Genomic DNA, 15,767 nt, shown 5'->3' with positions numbered 1-15,767 from the left:
GTAAATGGTAACATTAGGGTTTACAATACCTGTAAAAATTGCCTCCTTAAAATGTTGTTTGAAAGGCAGCTACAAATTTTGGCATTATGTTATATACTTCATTCCCTTGCCTATTTGCTTGTCCCTGGAGTGTCCATTTTTGGTTTGTGTAAATGTAATTGTGTGTCCTAGGGCTAGGTGATTAATCGAATTTTATTTTCAATTATGATTGTGGCTTCCAACAATTATGAAAACAAGATAATTGAGATAAAATGATTATTGTGCCGCATTATCTATTGAAATATATATTTATTATTCATTTTATTAATCTCATTTTTTACATTTATTTTTTATTTGTTTTTCAGTTGAATTATATTTTAAAGTTCAAGAAAATCCACTGTTAAAAAGACAAGTTTGTTTTTAACCCTTTCTCGCGTATGGTCACAGCAGTGTGATTAGCCGTTTAGCGCGTATGCTAAAACCGGTGCGATTAAAACACTAGATTGGAAAAATTATAGCTAATTTTAGCTTTGAGGAAACAGCAATTTAACGTTAAAAAATACAGGAAATGCTAACTGAAAACCATGAGAAGCTTAATAACGCTAATGAAAACATAACAAACCATGTAACATAACACCAGCGCTACATGGCATAAAAATAAGTTACATGCGAAAGGGTTACAAGTTCAATAAATGCATATGTTTCCAAAGTCAATGAGTAATTGTGTTAAATAATCATGATCTCAATATTGACCAAAATAATTGTGATTATGATTTTTGCCATAATCGAGCAGCCCTTGTGTGTCCTGTGTTCATAACCTGGTGCTTTCAGGTGTTACGTGTATCTCAGAACCTCCGCCTTTGTGTGGGATTTAACATATGAAGACTAACATCATTGGAACTTTAACAACCTTTATGCAGAAATTCACAGGAGTAACTCTAGCTAAGATTTTTTGTAGAGAGTTTGATAAATAAAAAATAAAATCACAACTATTTCAGAAAATATATATTTTATTTAATTTTGAGTAAATAAATCAAACTGTTATAATTATATTCATAATAGTATCTTCAGTAATAACAATATCAGTCTGAGTTGTCCTATTGCCCTGACACCAAAATACAGTCCCTTCCCTATGGAAGATTAAAATGGAGAAAGTGTTCTGAGAAACCAGTATGGAAAAATCTACTCAGCAATAAGGGGACTGAGAGAGAAGGAAAGATCTCATAGGAGAGAATCCATTCTGCCTGATTAGTCTCCCAGGGAGTGTCCTCTACTCCCCACTCATTAATCATCTGTGGTTCTGCTCCAATGTCACTGCCTCTACTTCAGATTTTACTCTCTCTCTCCCTTTCCCACCCCCAATGTCTTAACCTCCCCATTCATTTTGCTGTGTAGCCTTTTTATCTTTTTCTTTGGTTTATGAGTTTTCTTGTCCAGCATAGGCATATTCTTCAATGATACCCTCTGTTCTTTGTCTTTTCATCCCTTCCCTTCCCACTATCACCAATTCTCAACTCCAGCTGGTGTCATAGTTGGTCCAGCCACTAGGAGGTGCTAAGTAGATCCTTCGTCCTCGCGACATGAAGCTGACCACACCCCTGTATCCTGCCCTTGGAACTCCTGACTTCAAGTCTTCCATCACTCCCAAATTGCGAGCCAGGACCTTGAAACTGTCTTTACTTGAGTACTGCACTCGAAATGGACCTGCCCCCCTCAACATACCCCCCTTCTGTAGGTCTTCAACATTCACCAAGGGAGCGCTGTAAATCTCTTTTTTAAACACCTCATTGTATCTCTCATGGAGAAGGAAAGAGAGATCCAGTTTGGTAAAAGGCACAAACTCAGTGTTCAGTTTAATGTATCGTAGGTACTGGTCAAAAAATTGACCTAAGCTAACACCCTTGCGCCCAAATGTCAAAGTTCGGGATACTTCTGGTCGGATGCAGGATCTGTCCTTACGCTGGTCTGGCTGACGCATCCAATCATCCCAGAATGTAGCAGGCCACTTTGGCTCCAGTTCTGCCCAGAGTTCCTTCAGCAGCATCCAGCCTAGTCCAGGGAAGAAGTCTGTTCTGTAAAGGAGCTCAGGTTTTCCCAGGTCCACCAGCCCCTCGCGCCCATTGTCATTCCAGGCTGACACACACCACAGAGTTGGATCTGAGCGCAAGATGGGATAAAGGGCTCTGAAGTACTCAAAGAAATCTGGTGCCACCTAGAGGAGAGGAAGACAACTTCAATCCATACATTCAGAGAGAAGAGAGAAAGGCACTGATGTTGGTCTTTGTGGGGGCTCTGTTCAACAGATTTGTACTGTGACATCTTAAAATTGAGCAAAAAATTAATATCAAAAATTAAGTTAAAATGTTTAATATTCTGTATTCCCATAATAAGATTTCTTTAACATGCTTTCACAATAGAGATGCCCTCTTTATCTCTATTCTAAGTTTATTCAAACAAATGGACAATACATACAACAAATCCCTATACCCAATTCATGCATTTCTGTATATGACAGCACAAACTGACATTATTGGGTATTACAATGTATTTTTATTTTTGAGAAAACTGAAGTCCTCCAAATTTTTATTTATTTTTATTTTTGAGTCCTCCAAACATTTTTCACATATTTTATACTTTACCAACAAGAGGGGCAGTCTTAATACACAGTACAATCACACACCGGTATGGAGCTTCTCCATTAAACTGCTTAAGAAGAGAAGCCTTGGTTTAATCGGATGTACACATACTTTTCACACTCCACGTGGGACATGTAACATGTCAATAAATATTATATGGTTTTCACAACATTAAGCTGTTGTGGGACTGGTTTCATGTTTCTCTTAAAACAACAGTGCAATTTTTGTTCAGGCTCAATCTATTGCATTTGATGTACTATGAAACACAACTTCAGGTAAAACACTGCTGTCAAGTTATCAGTTCCATTTCTTGCACAGCCTATTATTACAATACTATATATTAATTTACTTAGGGAAAACTGGATGTTGTCTTCGTCCTAAAGCCTCAACATTTAGACAAGTTCCTTCTCACATTTAACTTTCACTATAAATATACTGACCATATCCTATCACCTGTACTAAGTGTGCTTGTAGATAACCTTGTAAATAATGCAGTCCCAGTATTGTGTTGATAATTGATAAAAATATGAAGAACAGTACATTACTGCTGTGACCTTGGCTAATGACGCATGTCATCTCCCTAAAGACATTTCAGTTTAGAATAAAGTAAGTCCTTGATTCCCTTTATGCTATGAATGTTCAGGGTTGGTTGAAGCAAGATGCACTTTTAACAGATGAGTTTTCTGTCACCAACTGAAAACCCATTTGTTAAAATTGTATCTTGCTTCAACCAACCCTGAACATTCATAGCATATCTTCAAATACATTTACAAGAACCTCAAACTACCTCTTGCACCTACTACGGCACTTAACATGATGTGTTACGTAATTACTACTATTGGATTGTGACACTTACAATTCAGTATTGTTTCTGCTCTTAACCTAATGTATTTGTATGTACTTTTGTACGTCCCTCTGAATAAGAGCATCTGATAAATGACTATTTGTTACAGATGTCAACAGATGTTACAGATGTCAATGAACAAATATCACAACATAACAGTGACATGAACAATTAACTTGACAGACTAACGGGCATTTTTCACACCATTGTGGAATCTATATAGCGCTTTGATTAGTACCTATCACTCAATAAGTAATTTATCAAGTAGGTCAGATAACAATAATAGGGTTAGTGCTTTGTGAAGCTTGTGTTGACCCATCACATCTAAGAGGCATTTAGCAAAGATCCTCTAAAAATGGATGACAAGCTTCATTCCACCGAGCCCTGGTGTGTCTAGTCATAAGACCCCCTCAGTTCCAGTTGTTGAATCACGGCTCAAAGTGCACTTTAGGATTTTATGTGCTTTGATTTGATTTGATCTTTTTATTCTTTTGTCATTTATTCTTTCATGGTTTTATTTGATCCTCAACTGCTTACCTTGACTTTATGGGGGAAGGGGATGTATTTTTTTATGTTTTATGTTTTTATGTTTTATATTTTATGTATCTTACCTCCCTGTATTATTGTCATTTTTATTCTGTGAACTATTTTTTTTTATTTCTACTCTTTGTGTTACTGCCATGTGTGATGACTGCTATAGACATACAGTTGTTATTGTTATTAGTATTATTATTGGAAGTAGTAGGATTCATTTGTTGGAATAGAGCCTTGAGTAAAATCAAGCCCACGCAACATACTTCTGAGAAACACTGTGTGCTTGGTTAATCCAATAAGCCATCTCTGGGGTTCAAAGACATTTCATTTCAGACATTTTCAATTCAAAGACTGAAAGCTCACCTTGTATATGTGTTGAATGAGAAATTGTAAGGTGAACCGTTAAATGGCCAAAGTTGCCCTTTTACCTAACCAGTTTCATTCAAACAGATCTGAAATAGTTCCAGGTTTCACCTTACAATACCAACAGTAAATGGTAAATTCACATTAATGAACTATTCCCAACTATTCCAAAGTATTCCAGCTTTTCAGATCACTGCAAATGTGCCACTTATCAAAATGGAATGGAAATCATACTAACAAATGTCTATGTGGAACATCTGCAACTAGACCACCCATAATTCTTGGCTGCTGAGGCAAAACATGTACATATCACACATATCGCCAAAAGTGAAGTTTTAAAACCGCATTATTGGCATTGGCACAAAAACTCTCCCTCGAGTTATGGTACATTACCACTCACACTAAAGCAACAAAAAGATGAATTGATAAGAGAAACATACCAAGGTCAAACGTGCTGTTTTTCAGGCAAAATGTCAACAATACGGTTATGTGAATCACTTGACACCAGTGCTGTGGGAAAAATATAGCCATACCACATTTAACCTTTTTTTTCCCCAAAATCCCTTAAAAACCGCTGAATTCCCTTTTTCTTTTGCCTTTGTTGCAATGTGTGTGTGTGTATATATATATATATATACACAGTATATATAAATCCCACTGAAAAAATATATACCAATGCTAATTGCCCAATGCCTCTATATAAAGATTACTCCTAAGACATGCACATGACAACTCATGTGACGTGGGTAAACATCACATACTGAATTCCACAGTTATATAAAAAGTAAACATCATGCACAGCTAAGACCTATTGCTGCATGGAACTATACAGCTGCCACTGATCAATGAGACAGCAGTAGTCAATGCATTTCTTTTAAGTATATAGTGATGTGAAGCCATTATTGGAGACAATAATGACTCATGCTTCCAATATACTATGGCAGATATATGGGGTTGGAAGCCTTTAAAAATCTAACAACTTTTTGTAATTTCCATTCATATCAATGCTACACAAAAATGACAAATTGAACTCAAAATGGGGGAAAGAATTTACAAGGGACCACAACAAATCCATAAGGTAATAAAGTAATGGTCAGACACGACCCACCCATGGCACAGATCAAAATGTTTTGAGTTTTCTGTAGGATTTCTTACTTCTAATACTTCATCAGTAGTACGGTATCACTTGAAGTAAATCAAACATTTTCAGTTCTAGTCAAAGCAAATTCACCAAACATAAGTTAAATTTTAACATGTCCTGGATAATTCTAGCCCTCCAAAAAAAAGTACAAAACAAGCATATTTACCTCTAGGTCATCCTCCACAATCACAACAGAGGAGTATGAGAAAGTGTTGAACACCTGGCTGAGAGCCCATCGATAGTGTCTGGAGATTTTGTAGTAACCCTGGAACTTCTTGTGTTCTGGCCGCGTCTGAATATCTGAAAGGTCGGGCTGCCTAAGGTGGGTCACCTGGCTGCCAAAAGACTCAATCACACGTGCAGTTTCTGCATGCCCACAGTCCTGGCTGACTATGATTGGGTAAAGTTCAGCTGAGGGGCGATACTGTATTAATTTGTCCAGACACCGCTTCACTGTGACTCTGTCACAAGCGATAACCAAGATAGGAATTATATCTTCAGTGGTGGTAATGCTGCTAGCTAATTTGTCTCTGTTCACGGCCTGCTCTTTATCATTGCTTCCCAGATTTGAGTTGGGAATAGGTGCAATCATAAAATCTTGCAGCCGTTTTCCTTTTTTTTGGTCTAAACTGAGATATTTCTGAAGAAGCTGTGGCAACTGCTGAGGGTTTCTGAATTCTTGTGCTTGCTTTCCTTCCTTCCCGCTATCTATCACTCTCTTTCCATTTCCTTTCTGTGATTCCCATTGTGACCAGTGGCTCCATATCTGCTTCAGAAGTTTCTTCTGGGTCTCAAGCTGAGATTCCACTTCTTCAGCCAGTCGGATCACTTCCTGAGCCAGATCGCCACCCCCTCTCCCTCCAGCCACTCTCCACTCCTCCTCTTTTTTTGGGGGAGGTCGCCCCAGGAGAAAAAGGAGAAGCAATGCATTCCAGGCGACAAATAAGAAAGCACCACACAATATAAAGGAACCTTTCTTGCGGATCATGGCCCAATGTGAGCACAGGAAGAATAGGAGTTAATTGTAAGACAAAGCGGAGACACCAATGACACAAACAGGAAAACAAGGGGGCTGCACAGTGAAATGACACACAGAGATTCAATCACGGCACTGTAGGTATTAACAGCTACCTTAAGAAAGGGGAAAAGGCACACTTGCAGCACAGGAGAGTTGATTTAATGATTGACAGACAGAAGACATGAGCAGGCAGACTGGTTGTTAGGGAAACACGTATTGTGATTTAATAAATAAGTTAACACTTTCATAGTTTACGTATGTCCATCACAGGAATGTTTGAGTAATAAGTGAACAAACTGGAGAGTACACAGAAAGCAAGAGGAGGTGTGGGGTGGGGAAAGAGGGACGCAGAAGCAAAAAGGAAAGGATAGGGAGGATTGGGTAGGAGGTAAGAGAACCAGGGAAATCCTGGGGTGGGGGGGGGGTGGGGGGGAGAGTGTCTTTTTTGCTTCAGCCTTTTGCCATCAGCTCTGAAACAAAGTGAGAGAGAGAGAGAGAGTTAGGTTAAAAAAAACACTACTTGGCTGATCAAAAGTATCCATCAACAGAACAGCTCATTTCCTGATATTTACCTTACACCACGCTTTACCTACATGCACCACCCTCAAATCTGCATTTTTATCTAGCAAGCAAGTTTGTACAGCAGATCAAATTATCTTGGTAACTTGTTTCTTTCAAAGAACAGTCAAACAATATCGGTGTTCCTTCTTGCTTTCAGATGCTCGGTTCCACGTCACAAATAACTGTCTTAAGTTACATTTTTAGACAGCTTGCTTGTCCCCTCTGGCTATGAATAAACTGATAAAAGTCTGACAAACATTTTTAAATGAATCACCTAAACTATTATCTTGCAAAGCTGCAGCGATACATCCGCAGTGAGCCCACAGACATGCGAGAAAGTGTACCATAACAGCACTACAAGAGAACATTAAAACATCACTAGTGCTTTACACTAAAGGAGAGCACAAATGAAGTTGTAAATGGTCTACACTCCCTATAGTGTTGTACAGATCTACCAGCTGACATACAATGACTGACATCAATTAACCCCCTGAGGGCTTCCATAGCCTTTAAACCCGAAGCCCCACCTAATGTGTTACCCACAGTATTTTCAGCAGGAACACTCATGCTTACACACATAAAAAGAGGTTCTGTTATCAATATGGATGGCCGAGATGTCATTCGCGGCGATGCAACATATACATGTTATTATTAACGCTATTATCTACAGCATTTTTCTAAAAACTTTTGGTAAGATGGAAAGCATGTTCTGTTTGCAAACAGTGAAAGCCAGTGGTTGACCTCTTGTAGTTTTGGAAGATATTAACCAATACATGTTTGATGTGGGATCGTTTCCGTGTGCACTTGAAAAAAGAGTTAAGGGCACAATCATACCCTCTATTGGAGGAAATCTTATCTGTTATAAAGAAAAGCTGCTTCTCTTTCCAATGTGTAGCTAACTACCTATATGTCTGAATCACAATTAACTGCGTTTGTATCGCCTACCTATCTATGAAGTTTCGTTAGCCTGCTTTACTTAGCTAGCGCGATCTATTTACAGTAACCTGTAGCTGCTCCAAGCACAACCCAACCAACTAACGTTACTCATGCCACGCACGCACATTTCTGCAGTATACAGCAGTCTGCCAGCTAGCTAGACGTATCTCTGCTGCAAGTTTCACTCACCTCTCTTCATGGTCCCAACTACGATCCTAGATGAATCATTTCCATTACTTTGACCTCACTTTTTAGTCTTTTGCTTCAATGAACACCGCACTGCATGGGCACCTTTGCTGTTGCTCATTTCTGCCTTTTCCCTCCACTCCGCACTTATCTCAGTTCATCCATTCAGATGCGTCTAGTTAAAGATCTGTCCGTGGATACCGACCGTCAATACGGTTGGCACAATACGCCCCTCTATTTAGGTCTATATTCGTATTTTACCCCACGTCCGACTCTTGCTGGGTTCTTTATTTCCGAGACTAACCAGCTGGCTAAGTAGTTCGTTTTCCTATCACCGCCGAAAGACAACTTCCGGATTGCCTGCTCGCATGCTATAGGCGGAAGTCCCACCCCTTCTCCACTGCCACCCACTGACCTTTAATACATAACACTGACACCCCAACGGTTCTCAGTAGTAAAGCGGGTGAGAGTTGATATCACACAAAGTGCTAAACCTAAACAAGAACACACATTTGCATTTATGCTGCTAATATTCTTGGCCTCGGGTTTGACAGTTTCTCTGCTGCAACGTAACATCGATTAGTTCTGAGAGGCACGTGATGGAGACTTATTATGATGCTTGAATAATACAAATAGTAACTACAATCCTTTACACTAGTGCCAAAACTCTGTACATAGACTGCACACCAGCATGCAGTATTCTGTAACAAATTTAACCTAGCAAGGTGATCACATTCTAGTCAGTTAACTAGAGCCTTAGCTGCACAAAGTTGGTTTATAAAATTACTGATGATACAAAACAAGGAGAATTACAGCACCTGTCATATTCTTTTGATCAAATCTTGAGTATTTCATGGTTTCCTGTGTGCAACAGCCTGTCTTTGATTGGTGTGTTGGTTTCATTTTTTCCTGCAAAAACTGGCTCAAATTAGGTCCTATTAAATTTAACAAAACCCTTCCCTTACCTCTTGAGGATTTCCACATTACTTCCACTTCCACATTACTGGTTATCTCTGTATTCTGTGTTTATGTGTGTGGTCCTCACTTATTTATATTATCCAGTCACACTGTGAGTGTCAGCTGAAAACAGAGACCTGAGACCCAGAGTAGAGAATTTTACAACTAGCTTTGTATTTGAGAAATTAAAATTTTGTTGATAGGAAACAATTCATAAACAAAATTGGAAAGTTTAGTTTGCTGGCTGCAACATCAAACTAAAAGTAAGATCGTACATTTTTGTCTGATAAAGCTTGCCAAGAGTTAGCTCAAGTCATTTAGTAGAGTTTAATCTAGCCATTTCACACATTATTCACTGTTACTGCAATATATGTACCTATATATCTTCCTGATTGTGCATTTCATTTGGGCTTCTTGCTTTGCTCAATAGAGCTATCTGCTAAAAATGTCAGAAAACATTCTTCACCTTTATAATATTTAATTCATCATGTTACAGAACTACAGAGCCTGCTGCCAAATAACAAAGGGTCACACAACTGTTAATTTGGAAATGATGGATAGGTTAGATCAGTGTTTCCCAAACCTCTCCTGGAGGACCCCTTGTCCTGCATGTTTTAGATCTCTCCCTGCTCCGACACAGCTGATTCAAATGATCAACTCGTTATGAACTCCTGAAGCTGCTTAAAAACAAACTGATCATTTAAATCAGCTGTGTTGGAGCAGGGAGAGATCTAAAACATGCAAGACAAGGGATCCTCCAGGAGAGGTTTGGGAAACGCTGGGTTAGATTATGTCAGTATGGTGATTAGAAGAAGTCAGAATGAGGGCCACCTAGTGGTAAGGCTGCGATAATCACTTCTGACAAACTAATTTTGGTCACTAGCGTGCATACAATCAGATTGACTTATACACACTGATATCAGTGCTTATTTTTAAAATTCAGGTTTTCAACTGTACTGTTTAAATAGGAATAAAACAACCTCACAGTGCTGGCAAATATCACCATTTGACATTTGAAACAGACAAATGCAGGGGAAGGAAAGTAGGTAAAAAAGTGCTCGGTAAAAATAGGCAAAAAGTGTAAGGTGGTTGATACATATTGGGGGATGGACAAATGAGAGAAAAGGAAATTGTAGTTTTTTTTTGTTTGTTTTTTTTGCAAATAACTGGTAATACAGCTTGTACAGTGGAATTTTTGCAGTGTTTCTGGAGTGTTCATCTGTCCCCCAAAAAAGTGAAAGTTAAATATTAATTGTATTTTCAAACTGGTTAAATGTTTATGCTCTCATTTCTGAAACAATATATAAAAACAGTTTGAAATTGGAGACTTGCATGTGGTGAAGAACAAGCATCAACAAGCAACATCTAAACAGGAGTTAATGACAAAATCAAGCATCCACAAATATATTACTATGAATAATATTTAATAACTTATTAAAGTTCAAATCAGTTGTTAAGTTACAGCAATCAGAACCAGACCTCTGTTGTACATTTCATGGCAGCTAATGCCAAGTCAGTCTCATATGTCAGGGACCCTGACTCTCAAATATACTGACAGATATGATCAGGTTGAACCAGTCACTCTAGCACCATCTGGTGGAGATCATTAAATCTGTATAAATATGGTACAGCTACCCATTTCCCTGAGTAGAAAAAGCTACTGAGCACTTACAAAATGCAGATGGTTAAACAAACTGTGACCACTCAGAAATTCTGTACCATTTTTAGCCAAAACACGCCCACAATGAATTTAAAAAAATCATACCACAGTGTTTTTCAATGAGGGAAGCATAAAGAGAATACTGCATTGGAAATTAAGGTACAGTATCACTAAATTAGGTGCAGTGCATTACATGACATCACATGAATATTTGTAAATTACACTGAATGCTGTTAAGTAAAAAAGGTCACCTACAAAATAACAGGTGAATAAGTAGATTTTTGCAGAACTATCAGTGTTGTATGGTAAAATAGGTGCTGTGATTCAAATTCCAGACTGTGCTTTATCAAATGTTAGCTCTTAAATTATATTTAGTTGTTAATGAAAAATACCCATACCGAAATGCACTCATTATGGTTGGTACGCTGCTACATGTGTGATTATAATTCAGTCCTTAAACTTTCCTGTATGTCACATACAACAAACACAACATGCGGCTTCAAGACAAGTTAAAAGTACTGTGTTAACCATAAATGGCTGTTCAATATTTCTGAAAAATTAACTTATGAATATAATTATAATACAAATACAAAACATGCTTTTTCGGGGTACACTTTAGTACTCTCACAGACTGAAAGTATGATGCATAACACAATATTCCCACAGAAAGTGTACAATATAGAATGGCCTATGTAGAATGAATTACTTTTTTCACCTGTCTGACAGAGGCTTTCAAGAACCTACAGGTGCTGTCTTTACCTCGGATCTCCGATGAACAATTTGTACCTTAAGCTCCAATGATCTGCACAGAAGAGCTGGTATTTTAGATGGATCTTAAAAAATTTAAACCGCCTTTTCAAGACTGATTATGACAATGACTGCAAAAATCTACAAGACAAATGTAATAATGAAAGTGTCTGGCAAATATATCAAATCCATTCTGTTCAAAATTAGAATACTTTCTGTGATAAACCAGTTTTACACTGTAATATGAACAAAGCCTGCACTATCGATTTCCATAGATTTCAAGACAACTCCAGAAAATTTAGTTATACTTAATCATCCATGTGCACCTGGTGATTAACAGTTCACAGCTGAGGGTTATCCTTGGCTTCAGCAAACTCAAACAATTTGGCATGCCATAGTTACTTAGTGTTTATATTCTGAGTTTAAGAAAAACAATACGCTCTACATTTCAATTGCTATCTAACATGAATAAATGATGACACTCTAGTGTTTTTAGCAGCAGGCAGTTAATATAGTTATAATCTAGATAGAAAACGCATGACTATCTAGATTATAACTATATTAACTGCCTGCTGCTAAAAACACTAGCAGCAGGCAGTTAATATAGTTATAATCTAGATAGAAAACACATGACTATTGACCTGTAGACACTGCCAAGTGATCAGTACTCTTCTTTCATCTGCAAGACTGTTTTCTTGAATGTAGTGAGCAACAATAACACTACTCAGACATCTAATTTTCCTGAGGTCTTCAAGGTATTTACTGCCTTTTCAGCCACATGTTCTTCATGGAAGCAGCATGGGCACTTTACTTGTTTGGCCCAAACACTGGTGAAGTATAATTCTTGTCCAAATTAATGCTCTAAAACATGCCACTTGCCACTCCTTGTTCTCAAACACTGAACCCTGTCTCTTCTTTGTTTACATTTATATCATGAGTGTTGCTGTGCACACTGCCCTGTTTAACGGCTTCAGCCGTCTGCTGGAAATATGTGAAAAGAAGGAATCGTCAGCAAGACTGCATCAGAAAACAGTTCTGCCTCAGGCTGCCTTTTTCTCAAATAGGATCTCGGGGCTCATTCATTTCTGAGAGTACTGTCACTGAAAGCAGAAGGCAGAAAGTTTTCACAGAATAGTGTTATATGGTTTGAGCCCAGAACAGTTTCAGCCCAAGACACTGGGTAAACTGGTTACTGGTACACCTGGAAAACTACCCACAAAAGTGCAATTTTGCAGATTGACAGATTAATCTTCAAATGAGTTTGGAAAGGGGGCAGTCCCCATTTTACCATATTCATGTTGTATTAAAGGGATACATCAGTGAGACCTATTGTCATTCAGCAATTCTTATTGTAACTTTCGTACTCCGAGGTGTATCATACGTTGAAGTGCTAAGGATCTAAGTCCACTGTGGTGTTTACTCCCGTTGAGCATGTTCTTCTGGTCCTCCTGGCTCCATCCTTTGCTCTGTGGGATTCTCACTTTCGCCACTCAAATGTTCTTTCTGCAGATAGACAGACAATAAGATCAGCAGAAGCTTACACACTACGTTACAGTTAACTTCAGCTGAAACACCTGTAAACTAACCACACAGTATCCAATCACTCTGCTATGTAACTAAGATACAGTTTAATGTTACACGTTACACACCGTATCTTGGAAAAAATTGTTCGTAATGGTTTGGATCCTACAGCTGTAATGACGGAAGGTAGTTGTAAACGTTCTATCTCAAAAAACTGCCGTTCTACAGCCATTTCCTTGCTCGTATGCAGTATGTCTATAACCAACTACAGATACCATTATGAACTCATGCTTTAATCATCCACGCACCATCTTCGGACTGTGGCCGTTGCTTGGCACGACTTGGCTTTCAACCAAGTTTATCTTTTGCATTTCTTCCACTGAAGATCTGACGACAAGTGGAACAGACTGCCGACCATTCTCGATTGCAAATTTCATCCGCAGAATTTCGGACACAAGCGCAGTCAAGAGAAGACATTTGTTCTTTAGAGTCGTCCAGCCGTTCCAGCACAGTGTCACCGGTTCGATTCCTTGTTCGTGGGTTCCACTGGATCTGTAGCTAATCGATATACATAAAACCTTCGATGGGGCTATGTCAAGTAATTTGTCTGAAAGATTTTTTTCTTTCTTGCCACATACAGTCTCCCTCCCTAAAGTGTTTCCACAGTTTTTTAATGCAAGGCACTTTCTTATCTCAGCAATAAACAAAAGCGGTTGTGAGCAGTCGGACTCTCTCTTTGCTTGCCGTCTATGACTTTGCGGCACACTTGCGACTGATTCGCGCACATGAGACCGTGATTCAGTCTGCTGAATTCGACTTCCTTCGTAATCGACTCTAGCCCACGTATCCGTGTGATTGTTTTTGGTGGTCTTCCGTCTTGGCTCCCATTTAATGGATAAATATACCCAATTCCGATCCCAGCGTTGTCCCAGAAAAAACGACTTCCATTCTGGGAAAGTCTGACCTGCTTCCCAGACGTGTTCTTTGTCCCATGTAGGTACTCCTGACTCGCTACCTGCGACGCACTTGAGTCCGATGCTGTATCCGGCGCTGGGAGGAGGCCTCTTCTTGTTAGCTTGGTTTCTGGCAAATATATTTCCCCTGCAACGGATAACAGCAGACAGGGCAGAAGCAGAGGGAGCGGAGGCCATCATGGAAATTTAAGTATCGTGTAACAGCACTTAGTCAACCCGCTTCTCCAGTTCGATGAGTAGATATAGCGTAGCTAGGTATCTATCTGGCTAGCTAACGTTAGCATAGCTATCATAGCTAGTTAGCAATTGTAAAAGTGATCATTAACGAAGAAAGTAGCGAACGCACGGCTAACACACATAGCTATAAAGGTTAGTCTATCTCGATAACGTCATGACGGGACCCCGAGTTACCCAACCAAATTAGCTACTTTTGTCGTAGGAGGAGAGGAGGCCAGTGTCCACAAAACTGAAGGGGCTCTGTCTATAAATAGAAAAAGGGGGGCAGGTCAGAATCAGTGGCCATATAGTCTTATGGATGCAGTCTGATGTCCATGGCTCTCTGATCCAACAAGCTAAATACCATTACATTTATTGAACTGCGTTTGGCAGTGGATGTTAAACTGCAGCTAACATTCCATAACTAGATTTTGGACGCCCCTGTCACTACACTCTGTCGCTTAAGCTAGGTTGTGGGTAGGTAGCTAGCTGTGACTTTCCAAACATTTACTATTTAGTTACACGTACACAAAGAGGATGCTGTTGTTAGAGACGACTCAGCTAAACAAAATAATCAAAGTGCGGGATTTATTTTGACGTTAAATATGTCAAGCAAAACACTGCCATCCAGGAGCAGTTAATAATAGATGATAGAATTCATCTTAACTGTGATCACTGATGTATAATTTTATTGTTTATTCATGCACAAACTATTCAAGTAATGTATAGAATGCACAAAGAGTAAATGAAAGAGTTTTAATTGATCTGCTGAGAACAATTAGTGTGCAAGAAAGCATGTGTAAGCATAAATGGCTTTTCAAATTTCCAGTAATCCTACTGTACCAGGAAAGTAAGATTTGAAACTGCGCCGTTGGTTATTGGCAAGTTATGTACAATATATTTGTTCAAGCCAGAAGAATGTGTCCAGGCTGAGCACGTATACAGAAAATGGAATCTCCCGGAATGATGTGGGTGGGAGATCCTAGCCAAAGTTCCCATTACGTGAATTTGACATCCAGTCACCTGGTGCCTCAGAGCTCAGAGCTCTTTTTGGCTTCTTGATGCAGATTCCCCATCAACAAAGGGTGGTGGCAGTAACCTGAAGTCGAACCAACATACTAGTCTGAATATGGGGTTAACTTCCTGGTCCAACTGAGATGTATTCTGCTACCGGCATTAATTTCATTTCAGTTTGTGAGTTCCATTTTAAAAACTCCATGAGAGGGCCAATCACTGCTCATGCCTCATCTTACTTATCTCTTTCCAGATGCCCTGAATAAACTAGGCTTACCCTTTTTGATGCGGTAAGTTTAGCAAACTATGGGGCTGCCTTTAATACCAAGGTAGGAGGTCCAGAGGAGTTATAATAAGTTATAATAAGAGGACATCAAAAGTATAGTTTTAATCACAGCTTGACAGAGTGGTTGCTGTCAGAGAGGGGCATGTAATTCTTCTGGTAATTCTTTGCCTTAGTGCCCTCAGCATGTCACCATC

The 15,767-nt window shown here is 39.0% G+C and overlaps 2 protein-coding genes across 2 annotated transcripts; both read right to left on the bottom strand.

Moving 5' to 3' along the window:
• Positions 1-1,079: 1,079 nt before the first annotated feature.
• On the bottom strand, positions 1,080-8,530 carry mgat1a (alpha-1,3-mannosyl-glycoprotein 2-beta-N-acetylglucosaminyltransferase a). The gene is made up of 3 exons (XM_036539049.1): positions 8,202-8,530; positions 5,664-6,985; positions 1,080-2,191 (listed from the first exon to the last, which is right to left on the bottom strand). Exons 2-3 carry the CDS (start codon positions 6,483-6,485, stop codon positions 1,490-1,492), a joined length of 1,524 nt encoding a protein of 507 aa, XP_036394942.1. The 5' UTR covers positions 6,486-6,985; positions 8,202-8,530; the 3' UTR covers positions 1,080-1,489.
• A 2,142-nt stretch (positions 8,531-10,672) lies between these two features.
• On the bottom strand, positions 10,673-14,519 carry LOC118784672. The gene is made up of 2 exons (XM_036539035.1): positions 13,392-14,519; positions 10,673-13,065 (listed from the first exon to the last, which is right to left on the bottom strand). Exons 1-2 carry the CDS (start codon positions 14,235-14,237, stop codon positions 12,979-12,981), a joined length of 933 nt encoding a protein of 310 aa, XP_036394928.1. The 5' UTR covers positions 14,238-14,519; the 3' UTR covers positions 10,673-12,978.
• Positions 14,520-15,767: the final 1,248 nt, after the last annotated feature.

The sequence above is a fragment of the Megalops cyprinoides genome, chromosome 10 (assembly GCF_013368585.1).
Source record: "Megalops cyprinoides isolate fMegCyp1 chromosome 10, fMegCyp1.pri, whole genome shotgun sequence".
NCBI classification, from domain to species: Eukaryota; Metazoa; Chordata; class Actinopteri; order Elopiformes; family Megalopidae; genus Megalops; species Megalops cyprinoides.
This window is presented reverse-complemented; position numbering and strand designations above follow the sequence as displayed.